The sequence below is a fragment of the Lissotriton vulgaris genome, chromosome 10, assembly GCF_964263255.1.
Source record: "Lissotriton vulgaris chromosome 10, aLisVul1.2, whole genome shotgun sequence".
In the NCBI taxonomy this organism is placed as follows: Eukaryota; Metazoa; Chordata; class Amphibia; order Caudata; family Salamandridae; genus Lissotriton; species Lissotriton vulgaris.
In genome coordinates, this window is record NC_141698.1 from 131,590,783 (window position 1) to 131,604,953 (window position 14,171).

The following is a 14,171-nucleotide window of genomic DNA, read 5'->3' on the forward strand; positions in this document are numbered from 1 at the left end:
GGATTGGCGTTAGAGTAAGGTTAGTTTCTAATTAATGTAACTGAGATAAAATGAATTTAAGAAGCGAGTTAGGGCTTTCAACAGAATTAGATTAAGGCTTCTTACTCCTTTAATTTATTTTAAATTAATTATTGTTTATTGTCGGCATTAGGATTAGGTTTTGGTTAGGTTTATTGTTTCATTTTCTTGAAATAAACATAATTTGAGAATATGGTGAGGGTGAACATAAGGGTTTGTGAATGGGAAGCAGGTAAATCTAATTTGATTTGGTTTAGGGTCAAGGTTACGTTGAGGGTAATACAATGTAATGTAATTCATTTACCTTTAATGTAGGATCAGCTTTAATGTTGGGTCGACAGTAATGTAGGGCCTAGGTTGTGGCTTGAGGAAGTGATAAATTATTTAAAAACTACCTTGTCAAAGTAGTTGTAGTCGAACTAGTGATTCAGATGAGGTAGTACCACAAGGTACCGAGCTCTGAGAGAGTGACATTTATATTTATATAAGTTATATCTTCCCAACAAAATCATTAACTCCTGACACTTTTTTAAATTAGGCAATGTTACTTTTGGTCTGCTCTGTTCTATGTCACTTGCCCTCCCTCCCCCCAACCCCCAAACTCCCTGGGGAGCGTCAGCTTGATCACTTTCCCATCCATTTACCTTTGGTTTCTCCACTGCACCCCTGCCATCCTTATTTTCAAACTCCAGCCTACACTCCTCCTAGTTTTGTGACCCTTTTCGTTCCTGTGGATCATCACTTCTGCTATTCCTACTCTTGCTCTTGAGAGACACCTTGGACATTATTTGCTGAGCAAGAGAGGAGTTTGGCACATATCTGATGTCCAGTGGTGTGCACTAGAAGTTGGCGTGACAACTCGGGCCATCTATACTACTCTATCCCTAGGCAAGGCATTGACCCCTCCCACCTGTCATCAGTCATGTGACTCCTGATCTCATGTCCGGCCTGATCCATCCCCCCTTGCTTTCCTCTTGCCTCTGCACCACTCTTCCTCTGAACACTATTCTCCCCATACCCTCTGGTCTGGCATTGCCCTGCAGTTTCCGCCTCATGGTCTCTGGTCTCACTCACTCCCCTCTCCTAAGCTCTTCATCTATTCAAAGCTGTTGCCTTAGAATGTTCCTTAAACAGTACTTTGATTGTTTGTGTTCTATTTAAGCTTAATATAATGACAGTCTAGCTACAGCCACAGAGACAGTATGGATCAATTGTGAAATCCCAAAATCTGCAACCTCAACTAGACCTGTAAAAAGGGCAAGGGATTCCCTCCCATTCACAGCATTCAGACTTAACTAGCATTCCCTTATGGGGAGCTGTCTTCACTGGAAGGAGTATGTAATAAGAAAATATCCCCACATTTCCCTGAAGGAGCCAGCTCCTGCCAGCAGAGGCATCACTGTCCTGCCTGGGCTTGAGCAATGCATAGCACATAATGTGAGGAGTTGGAGTGCATGGGTAAATTAAGTTACTATTTGGCACATGATTAGAATTTCCGTCCTTGTGATGGGAGTTTCTTGACATCTGGCAACATATTTAAACAGCAACGCTGGCGAATGGTACATACAATCACTTGTGCCATGCATACATTTATTCATACATCCAAACATGAGTAAACCCTCAAAACCCATACAAAAAAACAACAAATAAACCCGAGCAAATACACCAAGTCAAAAGTTAACACATAAAGTTAAAAGCTAGAGCAGTTGGCTTTGCTAATTTTTGTTTCTTCGCTATGATGTGGCTTGGTCAGTTTCTCAATTGCGTGATATTTATGCTGCCTGTGTTGTGCTATTGTCCAGTTCTTGGTAAAATGCAAACAACGCCATCAGTTTTCTTTAACATCTGACTTGTGTTCTCCCTGCGTCTTCCATCTATCCTTCCCTTGTGCACTTCTTCTGTAAAAGGGCCGTTATTAAGCTGATAATGCCCAGTTGGCTCTCAGAGAGTTTATCGAACACCAGAATATGAAATCCTGAATTGATATTGACTAACCCTGTGTCTCTGATCTTGTTTGCAAGAACTGCACACATGGGGCAGGGACCAGCTGAAAAACAACATGTCTATCTTGTCTTGTCCTATTTACTGCAGGGCCCAGCAGCTTTTGTTGGTCAAGCTGAACCGGTTAATGCACAGAGGCAGCCGGGATGAGACGGACAGCTCGAGTAACACTTTGAAAGCGCTCAGGGTGAGTACGTCTGAAATCAATCACATCTCACAAACGATTTTCTTCCCAGTTCTAACTTTACAGCTAGTACTGACAAGTCATTATCCCTGTTAAGGTTCTGTCCTCCAGTTACAACAGGGTCTACTTTTCAATACAGCAGATGATTAACAAGGTTTGAGGACCAATTATGAAAGCATGGGAAAAGAAAAAAAACACACTTGAGTCAGTGATTGCTGGACTGGGACAGAAAATAGGCCCAGGCACTAAAATAAAAGTGGCCCCCTAGCAAATCAGATAGCTAAAAAGTAGGGTTAGGCATAACTCGCGTAATTCTGTGTGTTACCCAGAAATTCTGCTAGATCACGCAAGAAGAGTAATTCTGCTTGTAGTGCTATTTCTTAGCACAAAATGCTCCCTTGCGTCCAAAACGGAAGCAAGGATGCATTTTACACTAAGAAGCAGTGCTAAATGCAGCAGAACACAAATTGTGCTAAATGTGTCTTCGCAGTAGTATTTTTTTTCCTCAAATTACTCCTTATTATGCAAGAAGTAATCGCATAATGATTTATAATTCAGCGTCATAGATGAACACGGAATTACCGAAATTACTCCTGCGTAATTGAAATTCCACCCACATCTACTAAAAAGTGGCCCATGTTTGCAAATTGGGGTAGTTTTGAACTTGTTAAGACGCGCTCTATAAGTGCCTTACAACTTACAAGGTATGTAAGACTACATGGATTTGTGCCAAGGTTTGTAGTAATATCAGGGAAATCAACTGTAAAAACCATTGGCAATGCCTATAGGTCTGATATATGAATGCACTGTCAAGCCAGACCTAAAAATCCATACGGGTTAATTACTGCCTTCTGCCCATCTCTGCTGCTGCTAGAGAAAACCACCATAAATTATCTAGTTACCTAAGGATCTTTAATAGCATTACAGTGTCATGTGTGTGGCCCTGAAAGTTGAACCTCAGGGAACTGGAAAAATACGTAAAATAATCACAGCTGTGTGGAGGCCAAGCCCTTTTTTTTGGAAGCACACAACTACTGCCCAATGGAAACATGTACTCCTGACTCTCAACATGTGGGCGGAGCCAATGCCCATTCCTAGTTAAAATCACACTTCAACTGCGCTGTCAAGCCAGACCATAAAACCTGGCCCATCAAACCATAATACAGGCCCACAAACAGCCACTACAAGCTTAGGCAAAGCCTATAGGTCCGGCTTTAAAGATGTATGGTAAGGCGAAAAAAAGTCAATGTGCCGATCCTATTTGTATGGTAATGCGAAGCATTGCAGGTAATTAGCATATGTGGAATCGTTGGACTGTAGAACAATATTGCTGTAGGTTAAAAGGTCAGGTAATAGTTGTACTGGCAAGCCAGACCTGAAAATGTATGTGGGTTATTGACTGCCCTCCTTCCATCTGTGCTGCTGCCAGAGAAAGACACACACCATAAATTATCTAGACTGTTATGGATGCCCCTGAAAGTTTAAGCTCAAACAGCTGGTGGAGGGCAAGCACTTTTTTGGAGAAGCACACAACTTGTACCCAATGAAAACAGATATTCCTGGCTCCCAACATGTGGGTGGAGCCAAAGTCTCTCTCCAGTGGTACTCAGTACTCACAAAATTGTCTGGCAACAGCTGCGCCGTCGAGCCAGACCATAAAAATGGCCCAGAGACAGACCTGTCAGACCAGCGTTTCAGGCATTGCCTGATTGCCCTTTAGGCCATGGAGTGAAGCAAAAAGTGCTCTGAAGTTAACACAAAGCATTGCACATCATTCCTGAAAATGTTTAATAAATAAGTGAATAAGCAGGTGTATGAACACTCATGACAAGTAGAATGAAGAAACTAAAAACAAATCCAGGTGAAGATGGAACATTACACCTGCAGAAAGGAGTGCCAGGATCCATGGTCTCCCTAAAACCGCACTGACTCCCCTGAAAGGCATCTTTCACACTGCAACACATCTCAACAAAGAACTTTGACTACATCACCCCAACTCAAATGGAATCAGGCTGGCTATCTCTTGAAGCCCACTTCATTTGTCATTGTATCACATACAACGCCACCAGAAAAGACACCCTGACAGTGCTTAATTTCTGAAAAAATAAGTGCCAGTTCTCTAGCCAGGAGGCCTCTGCAGCTTGCATCACCCATTGCCACTGCCAGCGTTGCTAATGACAGTACCTACACAACGGCTAACCAGCACGCTGCTACAAGTGTGACAACTCAGACTATTCCAGGCCCCCAAAGCTATATAAAAATAGCTTGGGCAGCATGTACTAGTTGTTTTTAATGCCAACTGAATCAATAAACAATTGCTGTTCTGCTCATCTCTAGATTATACAAACAGCACCACCATGTGGCAGCTGCCATGAGTGTCAGTGTCGAAAACTAAGGGCCAGAGCCGACAATTAAGTGCCGGTGCCGAGCACCAGAAACCACTGGCTCAAATTAAGCACTAACACTGCAACCTGGTCTTCACTAGACTAGCAACTACAAAAAAAGGCAGACCTTTTCCATCTACACTCTCAGAATGAAGAACATTATGATCAGAATGCACCCATCCATCCAGCACTTCGGGAAGCATGTCTTAAGACTCACTTCTTTAGATTACATTATGAAGGCGATTTTTACTTTTCAGTTCTTCGATTCTGCTGGGATGACAGAGGTAGCAGTCAGCCCAGAGCCGAGTCACCCGGGGTTTACTGAAAATATTCATAATAATGTTTCAGAACAAAACGAAATGCATGCAGAGTGAGCTACCATGTAATGGAGGCCTCCTGTGCGTTACTTTTTGTTCTACTGAAAGAAACCTTAAAGTTGGGTTTCTTCCTACAGAAGAAAGTCAAGGAGTGTTTCTAGGTGACATTTTTCTCTTATTCTGACTGCATTCTGCATAGCTTGCACAGTGGTCCCATGCGGAAAATAGTCAGTGGTGCAGTCCATGCACTGAAAAGGTCATGACTTGTGCCACAGTGGTTCCCTGTTGTGTCACTGGCTAGGTGTTTTCAAAGGTAGAGCCATTCTACCTGAGTGGCAGCTCGCACTTGCAAACTTACCGCTCGCAATTGCAAACATACCATTCGCGAGCAGGGAAAAAACTTTGCTGTACAACGCGAAGCAGAGTTTTCTGCACTCAGCGAACTTCGCGGAGTGCAGCAAACTCTGCAAACTCCGCCAACAGAGCAAATTTCACCGCCCAGGCCTAATCAAAAGTTACTAAAACTCAGTAACAAGTGTAATTGCAAAATGTAAGACCCTGTGCTCAGCTTGACTGGTCATCTTTCTGTTGCTTATTGCTGTATTTGGGTGAAACATTTGACCAGATGGAGTTTGCATGTGTAGAAATGTAAAATAATAATTGTATTACTATCACAAAATGTGATGCATTTCGACACTTAAAATTTGCCTTTTCATGAGTCATAATTTAGAAAACCCAGAGCGTAAATTGGTCCTCCCTTTCCCCTATAATTCCAGTAGTCATTGTTACTGAGGGGGAGGGGCAGGACAACATGTTTGGTGAAGCTGAAGCCTTGCCAATGTATGGCAGAGATCCTGTCCCACAAAACTCTAATTAAAGCCGCTTCACATGATGGGTTTCACCACCCACGAATATTCTACATCCTTTTAAACCACATCTCTGGGCTCTTGCATATATTCAGTGCTCCAGTTTTTCCCTAACTGGGTTTGTGCTTAACATGCACATACAAATACATAAGGACACCAAGGCACACACATATACATTATCATAAGAATGTATTATCCAGCACCATGCTCACATCTCCTGCTGCATCTGAGCGCCATTGAATAAAATTGACCACTTTCACTGGGAAATCAGCTACAAAAGACAATGATCTTCTAAAGTCGAGGAAATTAATGCACATGTAGGAAACCATTGTCATCTAAATGCAAATGTGAACATGGTGCCCCATACCCATATCAAAGGGACCCACTGAATGAAATGAAAACACTAACAAAAAAACTGAAAATGGCACCCACATATTCACACCCAGACACACTCTCATACACTCGCTCCATGGAAATTTTACCCCAGGCATACACCCAGGAGGAATTTGCACTTATACCCCTGCAAATTGACGATATATATTCAACCTCAATCTATATTGAACACACCCCCATCCATCTGCCCAAACCTACTCTGACATCACATCTGTCTGCTGACTCACTAAAATGCATGGAGTACATGTTGGAGAAATGGAGGGCCTGCCTGTAGCACAGGGCTTCTTCTGTGATCACATCCCCATCCCAACATTCTCAGGAGTGAGGTAGAAAAAGTGCAATAGGAACCAGTGTAAACATGGAAAATGGGTCCCTCCATCGAGCTGGAGTTCTGGACTTTTTGGTTCCGTCCAGAGGTGTCAGGGAACAACACCCAAAGACCCCGGAGTTCCACCTGCCTTGGTGCGCAAATGAACAGAAACACGGGCTTCTCGATGGTGGCGTCAAAGACCAAAGGTTTATTACTGCAGGGACACAGAAATCACAGAATCTACACACGGGCAGAGACTAGGAGACTGTTCGATTTGTACATTGAGGGTTGCTCCTTATATACCAAAACTTGTGCTTCAGGCAAATATTTCACATGTCAGTACATTCCCAAACCTTTGTGTCTTAAACAATAAATATTTGGCGTTACACAGGAACTGTCGATAATATCTGATGCCAAACATCACGAAGAGGGGTTCCCACTAGTCCATCACAATCCCTTGTCAATATTGCATTCAAGAGCCGGACCGCCTCATCGTAAAGTTCGTTACCTCCCCCTAATAAAGGCCCAGAAGGAAAGGAGCAGAGCCAGGTGCAGAAGATAGAAAAACGGGATAAGAGATGTTTGTGGGTTGTAAATGGGCAAGGCTACCAGCTTCGGCCGCCTAATCCTGATCAGGACAATGGACAGGAAAACCAGTTCAGGTGGGCTGGCCTCGGGCAGAGGAGGCAGCCTTTGTTGAGTCATGCAGCTTCAGCGTGATCTGGTTTAAGGTGTACGTGTCATGTAAGAGGTGAATCTCCGGCTAAGGCTACGTGTCCTTAATCAAAGTGGAGTGAATGAAGTGATCAGAGGCTATTGCATATGTGAGGGCAAGGAAACACAAAATGGCGGCCATGATCTAAGATGGATGCCGTGGGTAGATCAGAAATGTGTTTATAACAGGAGTACTCTTGCTCGTATCGTAGCGAAAACACCAGGATATGCTAAATGGATCATTTGCGGTTCGCTGATACTAATATTATGTATTTCCGACAAACTTGAAAACACGGGTTCAAATCGTCACGGAACCTCAGACCCTCCTTTTGCCCTTACATAGGCAATTACTCAGTCTATATCAGAGTCTAGTTCTATACTCATCAGGTCAGTGACATGTTGTTGTATCATCATCCTTTCTCGTGCCTTTTCTCCAAACGCAGGTGGTTTCCTAAAACAGGTTGCAGCACAAAGGCCACACAGGGCTGGACCACACTGGATAATCAGGCAGCATGATAAGAGGAATACTAAGATGACACCAATGACCATTAGAACCTTCCATCCCCACGCTGAGATCAGAGTCCAAACCCACTCCATAAAGGACCAGTTTCCCTTGTCTACATGTATAGAGTCGGAAATCTTGTGTAGCTTAGAGATCGCCTCATAGACTGTTGGAGCATTATTAGGAATAAAGACACAGCAGCTCGATTGGATCATTCTGCATACCCCACCTCGGTCTGCAAGGATAACGTCTAAAACCATACGGTTTTGCAACGTCATGAGTCTATCCGCCTGAAGCTCAGCTGTTAGATTGCTAAGGGCACCAGCAGTTTCGGTAATAGTAGATTCAACTACCCGTGTTAGCTGACGTATGTTTCTACTATTGGCCATAGGTCCCCAGAACGGAAGGAAGCCTTTGAAAAAGTCTCCAGCTTCCTGACCAGCGGTATCTTCTTTGCTGAAGACACCTCTCGCTACTCTTGTTCTGTGGTAATCAGATGAAGCAGTGTATGTTGGAGGCAACAATCGAGCAATATAACATGAACCTGAAAAGTCAGCAGGCAACCATGTATAAGCTCGGTCTCGACAAATGAAATAGGTACCCCTAGCAGTAAGGAAGGCAGGGGAAGAGTTAGCCGGAAACACATAAGTCTCAACGCACTCACTCCTCCCTAGCTGAGCTCTCGGATTTCTCCCATTACCTTGCAAACAGACCTGACCTCGGTGAGGTACGACCCAGATTGGAGTTGAGCTTTTACGCTTGCTTTCTCCTAAACTAAGGCGATACTCTGAAGTATTCCAACTTAAATACACTCGTAGTTCGTCTCTAGGGTATGATGGAGTATTATTGACATCCTTGATCATGTCAATAATTCCCTGGACTAAAGCTTTGTTGGCAGAGTTATATTTAGTGGAACGTGGTGGACGCGGAGGATAGGTCTCAAGGGCATAAGCAAAGATGGTTTGAAGGGCCTGAAATGATCCATTGTAGCTGAAAGGCAAAACCAGATAGGGAATACCTTTATCCATAGTGTGGGGTATCAAGCCACACACCCAGCAGTCTGTAGTGTTAACTACCAGTTGGTGTTGGTGCAAGAGCTGTACAAAAGTGTTGTTAATGAACTCTGTACGTCGTGCTTGCTCATGTTCAGGAAACGAGTGAAAAGAGTGTATAGAAGAAACAGTAGAAGTAACAGGATCAAGGGGAGGTACTGTAGTAACTGGCACAAAAATCAGATTTATACTAAAGACTATTCCACCCACCAATGTTGCTAAAATAATCAAAAATGTAACGGCACATTGCATCAAAAAGCATTTGCTACGAAGAATTTTGTACAGTCTGTTTCTGCGAACATAAATCACATTTTCTCGTTGCAGCGCAGGAAGCTCCATCTTCTACAATCCGCTCGCGACCACTGATGATGTGTACGTAGATGAAAATGCCTCTGTCAGCCCTGGGAGTTCCCAGAACCAACAGAAAGATCGACCTTGTGTCAGACCCCTGCAAATTCAAACTAGGCACACAGCCACGACCCTACGGCTACCCAGACGGCAAGGCAATTTAAAAACAATAAACAATAGCAAACTTCCTGGCTGAAAAGCAAAAGTTCAATATATATATATATATATCAAAATCACAATATGCAGTTGCCTGCTTTATTAGTCCTTTTTATGGCTTCTAAGGTTGTATCTCTTCTTCGCTGGTACTGTCTGATCGGAAAATAGTGTATCACTAGCAGCTGTTGCAGAGTTTAAGTTCGCAGATAACAAAGTTTCTTCTGATGCTGGAGACAAATGTTCAATGTTCGAAGGAGTTTTCTCAGGAGGAGAGTCAGGTTTCAAAGTGTCAGTAATCAAATCGGCATCACTGAAAGGGATAAATTTCGGGGTGATTTCAGATTCGGAGGCACCAATTCCCTTCTTCACCCAGTCGTCGTAAGGCAGCGGCAACGGAACACGCTTTACGTGAGAAGCGTGAATCCAGTGCTTGCGGCCAGCAACACGTACGGCTGTCCTCGTTGCCAGCAGGACCTGGAAGGGGCCGATGTAGCGAGGCTGAAGATTCTTTGTCCTTGCGAAGTTTCTGACCACCACTTGGTCGCCGGGTTTCAGTTGATGCCCTGGACTCTCCGGAGGCTTTGGTAGTGCATCGAAAACCTGTTGATGAATAAGACTCAATTTAGCAGTCAAGTCGTAAAGGTAGTCTATCAACATAGGATATTCAATGGAGCAAAATTGTTTAGGCCTTGGCACACCCCAGACATTTGCCGGGCGGCCAAACACAATCTCGTATGGAGAAAGCCCTATTCTAGAATGCACTGTTGCTCTCGTTGATAACAAGGCCAAAGGAAGTGCGTCTGGCCAAGCCAAACCTGTGGATGCTTGAATTTAGGCTATCTTCAGCTTGAGGGTACCATTATAACCCTCCACTAGACCAGCTGACTGGGGATGGTTCGCACTATGAAATTTTTGTTTCAAACCTAGGCCTGCACATACACTCTGCATAACTTTCCCTATAAACTCACTTCCGTTATCTGACCATACAATCCGTGGCATTCCAAATCTAGGGAAATATTCTTTGAGAAGAATTTTGGCAGTTGATAAGGCGGTATTGTCCTTCAGTGGGTATGCTTCTATCCACCTGGAAAAAGCACAAACCACCACCAAGACGTATTTCAAATTATTACAGCGTTCCATGTGAATGAAATCTAACTGAATCACTTCAAAGGGACAGGAAGGAGGAGCGAAATGACCAGCTGGAGTTGGAGTTCCCTTGCCAGGGTTATGCATCAAGCACACCATACAATTTTTCACCACTCTCTCTGCACATTTACTGATCCCATCATTCTTCCAGACCGGAGCCAACATCTTACATATCCCTTTAGAACTTATATGCGCTACTCCGTGCGCCATTGTCACTACTGCAAGCACATACGCATCCGGCAACATCCAACGTTGCTGCTCTGTCAAATCAATCCAACATCCATTCGAGTCCAACTTGCCCGTACCCTCTCTCCATACACGTTTCTCTTCCTCAGTCGCTTCTCTCTGAATCTCTTTCACACTTTCCATTGTATCTTCACACATCCCAGACTCAGCGATCCATCTTGCAGATGTTGCAACATACATTCTACTCATCACATCTCTAGCTGTCTGTTTAGCAATTTCATCAGCAAAAGCATTCCCACGCCCAACATCATCCGTGATTGCTTTATGAGCACTGCACTTCACAATCGCAACTTCAGTCGGCAAGGTTAAAGATTCCAACAAGTCGTTAACTAGCTGACCATGTTGAATCTTAGTCCCATGGGACGTAATGAAACCTCTTTCTCTCCACAACCGGCCAAAACTATGGGCCACGCCAAATGCGTACTGACTATCTGTGAACACATTCACTCTCTTTCCCTCAGCTAAAACACATGCTCTCGTTAGAGCTATTAATTCTGCAGCTTGGGCAGAATTCTGACTCACTCTTGCAGTCTCCACAATCGTCTTCAAAGTCGTCACCGCGTAAGCAGCAGTCACATCACCATTCTCCAATTTAAAACATGACCCGTCCACATATAGCGTACCATCCGGATCGGGTAACGGAGTATCTTTCAGGTCAATGCGTCCTTTTGTCTCTTCCTCCGTTTTAAAATAGCAGTCATGTGGCTCAGAATCACTCGACTCTTGATCAGTCGGCAACAGCGTTGCTGGATTCAATACATTACACCTTTTGATCTGAATATGACTCGCTAGTAGTGTCAGTTCGTAACCAGATAATCTCGCACTGGTAAGGTGTTGTGTCTTCGTTTGGTTCATGAGTGTATCCACTGCATGAGGAACCATGACCACTAGCATGTTGTTCATCACCAAACCAGCAGATTGCCGAATGGAAGCCGCAGCTGCCGCTGTAGCCCTCAAACAACTAGGCAACGCTCTGGCTACCGGATCTAATGTTGATGAGAAATACGCACAAGGGCGTTGTTTATCACCAAACTTCTGTGTCAGGACACTCAACGCGCAACCTTCTCTCTCGTGAACGTAGAGCGTGAATGGTTTACTGTAATCAGGTGTACCCAATACAGGAGCTGAACACAAGGCTTTTCGTAATTCAGTAAAACTCTCTTGACATTCATCAGACCATGGCACCGGACTCGGAACATTTTTCCTAGTCAAAGCTACCAATGGTTTCGCTAAAAGAGAAAAATTTGGGATCCACTGCCTACAGTAGGAGGTAATACCTAAAAAGGCACGTACTTCTCTCTGTGTGCCTGGAACACTCATTTGCGTAATTGCTTTTATTCTTTCTGGGGTCAACTTCCTTCCCTCCTTTGACAAGAGATGACCTAGGTAGGTCACTTCTTGGCAGCAGTATTGCATCTTGGAAGGTGATACTTTGTGATTCAAATCAGACAAATGATATAACAACGATACTGTAGCTGCTTTGCAAGTTTCCTTGTCATCGGCAGCCACTAAAAGATCATCTACGTACTGTACTAGGGCAGAACCTGGAGGAAGGACAAAAGAATCTAGCTGACTTTTTAATGCTTGACTGTAAATAGATGGACTCTCACAGTAGCCTTGTGGAGCGCGTTTAAATCTGAAGCTTCGACCTCCTAGACAGAAGCCAAAAATATCCCTGCTTTCCTCGGCTATCGGAATGCTGAAAAAGGCATTCTTCAAGTCGATGACTGAGAACCAATTGGCTGTAGCAGGAATCAATGTTAACAAGGCAGTAATGTCTGGAACCACAGGAAACTGCGGAACCACAATCTTATTAACTTCTCTAAGATCTATGACAAACCTATATACTGGAGGCTTCGTAGGATCAGTTCGTTTCAGAATTGGCAATACAGGACTATTACAAACATTTCCTCGAGTTTCTTCAACCACACCTTTCTTAATCAAATCTTGCACAATCAATAAAAGTGCACGTTCTCCTTCACTCGATATTTTATATTGGGGAATTCTGGGAAATTTTACATTTGCTTTCAAAGTTACTACATACGGTGGTATTTCCAAAAGGCCTACATCATTAGGACCAGTCGCCCAAAGAGAATTAGGGAGTGAGCGCAGCTCTGGCGGGAGTGCGTCCATTGACAAGTACATCGGAGAAGTGAGTCTTTTACCCAAAGTAAGCTGTACTCCATCCGGAGAACAGTACAATGTCGCATATAGTCGTTTTAACAAATCTAAACCAAGCAGATTTTCATTACAACCTGTCGTCAAAATCAAGGGTGCTTTCAATTGGCATGGTCCAACAGAAATAGACAAAGGATTAGATATCGGGTTGTAAACAGGGGCGCCTGAAAAACCTACGGAAACATTTGTTGAGCCAGACAAAGGTGCGCCAGGGAGTTTCGCATGAATTATAGAACTTTTTGCGGCACCAGTATCCAACAGAAACGGTTCGACTACACCTGATGTTGCTACGGCGACATAAGGCCCACTCTGATCCACTGGAACTGATACTACTCCCTCTCTCTGTCCATGGCTGTCCTAGTACCCATTTTGCTGGAATCCCTCATCAACTTCACAATAATCCTCAACAAGATATTGCTGAGATCTATTCTGTTGAGCTGACTGTACGTTTCGTTGATCAAAGTGATTAGAGGGACGATCATTCGTTTGCGGAGGCATAGCACCTCGCCCTCGACCTCTAGAATTCTGCGCAAAACCACCACGACCTCTCTGAGCTGCTGCCGCATTATTTTGTGCTAAAATCGGACATTCATTCTTGTAGTGACCCTCTTTCTTACAGTACGCACACTGATTCCACTGATATTGAGGCCTGGTTGAACTATAATCTGTCCTCTGATATGAATTCTGTTGCATATTAGTCTGGTTCGTGCGAGGCGGATACGCCTGCTGTAAAAGAACTTTAGTCTTTAAATCTTTCGTTTTCTTCTCTGATTTCTCCTTTTCCTCTTTGTCCCTATTTTCGTAGTACTGCGCAGTCGCAAGTATTTGCGCAGTCGTGGAAACAGCCCACGCACTCTCTGAATCCTTTAATTTATTGCATAATTCAGGTAACAAATTATGCACAAATTTATCGACAAACAATCTCTGTCCTCCTTCAGTGCTCATATCCTGACCACTATGGTCTACAAAAGTCTCTTCGAACCTCGTGAAGAAGTCGGAGACACTTTCGTCTTTCTTTTGCTTGCATGCGGATAATTTATCCCAATTAACACGCAACGCAGGCATCAGAGTCTTCATTAAGTCAATTATTCTACCAGGAAGATTAGCAATTAGGGGTTCGGGTTTTGCACCACCCGTTTGCTGACCATCCGCTGCAGTGATAGCTGCCCAATCACCACCTAAAGCTGCCTGATGATCCTCTCTACGGATTTTAGCCCACACTGGTTGTGGAACTACATTGCCAAATAGCATGTCAATGTCTGCCAAATTCATTATACAAGCTTCAACTGTCTGTGTCAATTCCTTGTAATATCCGGCCGGATTCTTACGCGGATCTGGTAAGGCCTGTTTCACTGC

The 14,171-nt window shown here is 43.8% G+C and overlaps 1 protein-coding gene across 4 annotated transcripts in view; it reads left to right on the forward strand.

The window, feature by feature from the left end:
* CARD11 (caspase recruitment domain family member 11) overlaps nt 1–14,171 on the forward strand; it is a 663,926-nt gene that overhangs the window by 556,851 nt on the left and 92,904 nt on the right. For all 4 annotated transcript variants that reach the window (XM_086940703.1, XM_086940702.1, XM_086940700.1 and 1 more), the window contains exon 18: nt 2,110–2,206. In XM_086940703.1, the coding sequence (XP_086796829.1) occupies nt 2,110–2,206 (97 nt within the window). The remainder of the gene's footprint in view (nt 1–2,109; nt 2,207–14,171) is intronic.